Raw genomic sequence first — 7,500 nt, 5'->3', positions numbered from 1 at the left:
ATATAGTGTTGGTTTACTTATTATCTAACATTCTAAACTATTAAAAATAATGGCAAGAATGGAAATAATAAAAAAAAATTGCTTAAATAACACAATTAGGATGACATAGGTTATAGCAGTAATTGTCACAGTACTCATAAAGGTATATAAAAGATGTTTCCTTTGGATCTATATATAATTATTCATAGCAGCACATTCTGCATGCATATATACATTTATATATAACAAAATAATATCTCAAGAATGTCGGAAATAAGAGACAAATGTAAAATGTTTTTCCTTCACACGAGAAACATATCACTTCAATCCTGTCATTGTAAAACGCCATGAAACAGTTATTTCTTTTTAAAGTTAATACTGTTCATATCATATTTTATTGCAGTGTTTGTTTGAAATGAAAGTCCTTTTTCAAAACAACACAGACACGTGAATGCAATATACAACCATAAACAATAATATAATGATTTCGTTTTGTGTACATATTGACAGAACGGATTGAAATACTGGATTTTATAACCAGCTACAAATATAGACAGTTTAAGTCGAGGAAAATACCAGAAAAAAATATTCTTGTTAAGGGCTAATTGTCTTCAAAATATTCCCGAAATATATTCTCCTGATATTGCACATCAGAAGATATTATGAAACATCCTAAAGTGATTTCATTCTCGAGGAGAAATATACTTTTTTTCAAAGATTATTAAGTTTATCAAAGTCAATGTAAAATACAAAACTGAATAAACGATCAACATTTCATATCCACAACGGGTTTCGATTAACCTTTCAATTTGAAGTAAGCAAGACTTTTCTTATAGCTGTGGTTAGCTCCTCCATGAGATGTGAGAAAGGAATCACGTAACTTAATGTGTTATGTAACGTCGCAAATAGAAAGGTCATCAAAACCGGAAGTAAACAGATAAATAGGAAAATAATCTGCAAAGGTATATATATATATATATATATATATATATATATATATATATATATATATATATATATATATATATATATATATATTCTGTATATACAGTATATATATATATATATATATATATATATATATATATATATATATATATATTCTGTATATATATATATATATATATATATATATATATATATATATATATATATTCATCAATCACAACGTGAGTGAATATAAGATAACCTTTAATTGAACCACCAATTTAGGCCTTTATGTGTCTATAATCATTCTGGGTTCATATTTATTTATCAGAAGCATTTCTCCTTATCAAATTAAATTTCTCATTTGTCAGTTTTATAAAAATGCACAGCCACTCATAGAAGTTAGTGGATGTCCAAGTGTTTAAGAAAATTCCATTTCTACCCTTTCTGAACGACAGGTATCCGGGAGCGCGAAATAGGTAGTTGAACATTTGACCGGTTTTGCGCTCCCAGACACCTGTCGTCCAGAAAGGCGTAAAATGGAAATCTCTCTCAAACACCCGGACATCCATCAATTTATATGAGTGATTACATTTTTGTAAAACTGACAAATTCAAGAAAAATATCAAAATAAAACCAAACACAAGTGATACATAGGCCTACTTGTACAGCCATGTTCAGGCGTGTTGAAACAAGCCATCATCTTGTTTTAAATGCATAATTGTGAGACCTGGTAGAGTTTAATTACCTTGTCTGACCTGGTCTTTGGAAGATGAAATACGTATTTCAAAAGATAACATTAAGAAGGGAAAACATATAGTTTACGTCCTTGATATATCAATAAAGTTTTCATGCATGCGTACATACCAACATGCAAGTATGTATTTATGTATGTCTATGGCAAGGAGCTCTTTGAATATTTCTCGTAATGAACTATGAATGTTCTTTTTTATCGAATATTTTCCACTTTACAGTTGGTCATAATCTCATATAGGCATTTTGCCCTCAATACAAGCTAATATAACAATACCTCTTTTCCTTTCACATAATCTGCATTAATAATCTGTACTACCTTAAAAGATATATATATATATATATATATATATATATATATATATATATATATATATATATATATATAATCTGTATGTGTATGCATATTAATCAACACGTTTCTATACATCTTTCTAAAATCACATGAGATTCTAATTAAAAATATGTTCATGTTTTCTTCTACAATAGAACCCATACATAACAACTTTACGGCAAGTTTTATCTCTTTAAACTTTATATTCATATCTCCCTGCATGTATGCATGTATGTACTTATGCTATATTTCACAATATTACAACATTAATATAAGCTTCATTCTGGATAGCAGTCTATTCATAAGTTACCAAAATATAGTCAACTCTGTGATTACAATGTCACATACAAAGCGTTATAAGGATTTGGGTACCCCCCAGTGGTACAGTCACTTGAAATATACTTTGACACGGCTATGCTTATTAATAAAGTATACGTGTATTACTTATTTTACATATATCATCAAGGCAAGACTTGAAATGGAACGGGCAGAATGAAATAAGACACCAGAGACCTATCTTGTCAGGATAACGAACTATTCGTACAAGATGCCGTTGGTAGAATTTTGGTAAATTCGTGACCTTGTTCAGAGGTACATTTTCATAACTTTTAGTAATCTGCTTTTATCATTGTAACATTTTATAACTTTAATGAAAACTTGTGGACAGTAACATTCTTCACTTAATTACAACAAAACGAATATTTCGTCATCTGGCATTAAATTCATCAGCTGCAACTGACGAGATACGAGAGGACTTACCACATATCAAAGCCTTCGTAATTGCCAAGGGAAAACTCCATGCGCAAGCAACTATAATCTCATACATTTATGACCTAAATCCTTAACCTAATTTGTGCATTCCAGGGGTACGAAAGTCTGTATGTTTAACAAGATCAACTCAGATACATATTAGAGTTCTTCTTCATTAAAAACAAATCAGAATTTAAGTTCATTTCTGTAATCACAGTTTGGGAATTAGTGTGTCCTTTTTCGTAAAAGGATAATTTCAATGCATAGATTTTCACCGATGCTCCCGCTTCGTTACGGAGTCAGGAAAAAAGAAAATGAAATGTTATAAAAATGTATTTTCATTATAAGCAAAGTGAAATTTCAAAGAAATTAATATAGATTCTTGGAGACTAGATCTTTGATGGGAAACCCTGGCAGAGAGAGAGAGAGAGAGAGAGAGAGAGAGAGAGAGAGAGAGAGAGAGAGAGAGAGAGAGAGAGAGATCGGCCTATTTCAAAGAAACGTGATTTCACCATATCACATCTCAAATAAACTAGCATATATATATATATATATATATATATATATATATATATATATATATGTGTGTGTGTGTGTGTGTGTGTGTGTGTGTGTGTGTGTGTGTGTGTGTAATCTAACCTCATAGAATATATCACTACATTAAAAAGGGAGTCTTGGCAAGGGTTTTATTTCTTCGTAAAACATGCAAAATGTAGCAACAATTAGTGGCACCATACAGACTAGACGAGCCATTCACTAAACATATTCCGATATATGACATAGAAAAATGTATGACAACATGGACGGTTACACACAGGCACTGCGGTTGCTGTAGATTTCACCTAGACCTACATCTAACAATGAGTGCTTATGGATGTACTAAAAAGTTGTAACAAGCAGAATATGGACGGCATTTCTAGTGCTAATCTAGAATTATCATTTAGTATGTACAACTGTTTTTTATAGGTTTTGCTATTTTGAATGACATGGACACTGTCGTAAAATTATAAATTCTTTTTAATCTGTAACAGCCTTCGATGTAAAACTGGCAAAGAAATATGTTTTAAATAAGCCAATTTTTTTCTCATCTATCTTCATGGAAGGAAAAAAATGATACTTTTGTTTAAACAATAAGTAGTTCTTTAATTTTTCGTTTTATGAAATTAGTCATTAATGCTTATTTGTATAACTGTATTTTGAAATAATATATCGTAAGACATTCAAATATTCTACAAATCGTACTTTCTTTAAAATTGTTTTCGTTCTACAATGAAACGGTTTACATTACGATAGGTTGACGTAATTTATGACTCAGAAGTCAAAACCGAAGGTGAGAGCCGTATACTTAAGTGGAGAAATGATGTCAGTGATGATAATGCGGAAGTGAATGTGAAGGAAGGTGATGGGGCCATGAAAAGAGGAGATTGAGGGGAGAGAAAGTAGGTGAACGGTGTGGACCACTTCACGCAGTCCAGGCTAGTTCCCTAGACCAAAGTGACCGGAAACAACAACTATAAGAGACGACAGTGTAACGGGTTAGTGTTGAATAATTCATGGCTTGATGGGAAATGTGCCTTATGTCAAGTATGTGAGTGGGTCTAGATGTAGCCTTGCGCTGGCTGGACGGACATGCGCTGGACGGAAACGCTGATTAAGAATCCTCTAGTGGGGATGTATCTAAACACTGGTATAACTGATATTAAAGGGCGGTCCCTTCACGAGGGAGACCACCAAAATATACTTCTCACTTATTAAGCCTGTTTTCCGACGGTATAAGTCGTACTATGGCCACATTCACAGTAAGAAATATTGGCTGTTTAGAGATCCAGGACTTGAGACGAGGAAAAAAAAAAAGAGATGTATTCACAAATACATCAACAGCACGAGGACCAACCACGGCCTCGTATGACACGGACTCCACATACAAAGACAGCAAAAATAGGAAAATGACCATAGGCCTATCGAGGGGCCGCTTCCGGCGAACCCCTAAGACTCATCCTCTTCGGCCATGACAGTGTCCTCTGATTCTTCTGGAGGAGGTGTGGCAACTTGCCCCGGAGGAGTGACTCGAGCTTCGTACTCGGTGGTCGAGGAAGAGGCTGAGACGGCGCTGTCCGATCTGGTTTCCATGTAAACAAGCTCGAAGAACTTCTGGAAGAACTCGGTAAGTTTCCTAAGTGTTCCCACTCGCAGTTGGTTGTATCCTTTTCCTGCAAGGTGGAATGAATGGGGTTAGGATGTCAAATTGTAAGTGGATACGAAGAAATGAAAGGCGAAAAGCTTATATTACTTGGCTTAGAATTAATGAAACACTTACATTATCACGACTCCACTTCACTGAAATGTGTAGACTCACTTGTTATAGTTATCAAACGTTACATGAAAATAACAAGGCAGAATGACAGAATGATGAATAAGTTTTTTGTATAGCCAGGAAGGAGAGAGAGAGAGAGAGAGAGAGAGAGAGAGAGAGAGAGAGAGAGATAATAACAAGTCCTAAGAGGCTTTGGTATTTCATTAATCTCTGCATCATACGGAAAGATAAATAACTGCTCTTATTTGGCCTAAAAGAAGGAAGCAGTCTTCAGAACTTCTTCCATTCTAAAAAGTTGGCAGATTCGATAACCATTTTAAGATTAATGCATTCATAAGACGGGAAATGCAGTTATGGAAAAAAATGGTTGCATGAAAAATCACTAAATAGCAAATATCAAGATAGCCATCATAAGTTGAAAAGAAGTAACAGCTAAGTAGCATCAATTAAAGCAGAAAACTATCTGAAAACTTTTATAAATAGTTTGTAAGAATTTCTAGAAAAACTTTACAAAAACTTTTATTAGTCTGAAAATTTCCGAAAGACTTTTTCAAACTTTTCTAATGACGTGAAGGAACATAAGTGAATTTTGAAAAAAAAAAAATAAATAAATAAAATCTTCAATGTAATTTATTAATTTTTTCCTAAATATTTCAGTAAAGCAGTAAAATATGTGAAATTTTCGTAGAAGTTATAATAATAATAATAATAATAATAATAATAACTTAAACGCCATCATCTGTTACTATTCACAGCACAAAATTTGCTCTCTTTACTGTTCATATTGTCTCCGCTATTGCTTTTCAAAGATTCAACCCAACACATGTTTGCCTCCTTTATCTCTGAACCTCCTGGGTTGCTTTGGTTCCTTTCGCCTCACTTCAAAGTCCATGAGGAACAGGTTTGAATCCTGGCAGGGGTAAGAGAATTTGTCATGTATATTCCCCTTGAGCATAAGGTCATCCATAAGGAATATATATATATATATATATATATATATATATATATATATATATATATATATATATATATATATATATATAACTTAGAGATAGTGGCACGATTAGGTGATAAACATTTGAGTCTTTTTGCTGGGATGAGGTTTGCTAATATCATGTCCCATTTCACCCTAGTTGCTATCACCATATTTGTCTAATTACCAGGTTCCTAATTAGCCACTTAGGTCAAGAGTCGAATATCACTTCCTTTGGATAGCAAGGATGATGGAGATCACGGCATGATATATATATATATATATATATATATATATATATATATATATATATATATATATATATATATATATATATATATACTGTATATATATTCAAATAAGCCATATATATTTTGATATATTAATGTCTGGATTCTCTTAACGACCTCGGGATCAGAGCCCCAGGCGAAATCTCACAAAGACAAGAGCTTGGCTCCGGCCGGGAATCGAACCCTGGTCGGCAAGCTTATATAGACAGTGACTAACCCATTCGGCCACGAAGGAATGGGTTAGTCACTGTCTATATAAGCTTGCCGACCAGGGTTCGATTCCCGGCCGGAGCCAAGCTCTTGTCTTTGTGAGATTTCGCCTGGGGCTCTGATCCCGAGGTCGTTAAGAGAATCCAGACATTAATATATCAAAATATATATGGCTTATTTGAATATGAAAAACACGTAAAAATGTGCAAAATTTATCATATATATATATATATATATATATATATATATATATATATATATATATATATATATATGTGTGTGTGTGTGTGTATATATATATACATATATATATATACATATATATATGTATATATATACATATATATACATATATATATATATATATATATATATATATATATATATATATATATGTATATAACATTCTGCAAAATATAACAATGGAAACCATTAAAAGCAAGCTCAGCATATGAAAGGACTTTTTGATATCCCTAAATCAAAAAATAAAATGCTACAAAGCCTTGAAACTGAGCAATGTCATAAACAATATCAGCAATAACCCCAAGCAACGGCATAAAAGGTATAAAAGACGACTTAAGTAATAACGACAAGCAGTAGCGTAATAGATATATGTGGTGACGTCATGAATTGCCACAGAGGATCCTGTTGCGTCACCAGACTTTTCTGTTAACTGAAACTTAGCAACTAGAGATGGAAACTATGGGAGATAAAGTAAATTCAGCAACTGTTCCCAAACTAGGGCCCACTGCTAGGTTTCCCAAACTGGGGCAATTTCCAGGGGTTCCCAAGTTACGGTCCATTTTTAGGGGTTCCTTAACTTGGGCCTATTTCCAGGGGTTTCTAAGATGAGGTCCATTTTCAGGAGTTCACAGGCTGGTGGTCTTACCCTACATATAAAAAACTAGGAAACAAGGATACTCCTCATAAGGGGAAATGACCAAAACAACTTGATTGATAATTTGAAATT

At 33.0% G+C, this 7,500-nt stretch overlaps 1 protein-coding gene across 1 annotated transcript in view; it reads right to left on the bottom strand.

The window, feature by feature from the left end:
* Nucleotides 1-3,352: 3,352 nt before the first annotated feature.
* LOC137657048 (protein tyrosine phosphatase domain-containing protein 1-like) overlaps nt 3,353-7,500 on the bottom strand; it is a 185,096-nt gene continuing 180,948 nt past the window's right edge. Inside the window, exon 14 of the mRNA XM_068391409.1 lies at nt 3,353-4,953. Within this exon, the coding sequence (XP_068247510.1) occupies nt 4,730-4,953 (224 nt within the window). The 3' untranslated portion in view covers nt 3,353-4,729. The remainder of the gene's footprint in view (nt 4,954-7,500) is intronic.

The sequence above is a fragment of the Palaemon carinicauda genome, chromosome 18, assembly GCF_036898095.1.
Source record: "Palaemon carinicauda isolate YSFRI2023 chromosome 18, ASM3689809v2, whole genome shotgun sequence".
Classification (NCBI taxonomy): domain Eukaryota; kingdom Metazoa; phylum Arthropoda; class Malacostraca; order Decapoda; family Palaemonidae; genus Palaemon; species Palaemon carinicauda.
This window is presented reverse-complemented; position numbering and strand designations above follow the sequence as displayed.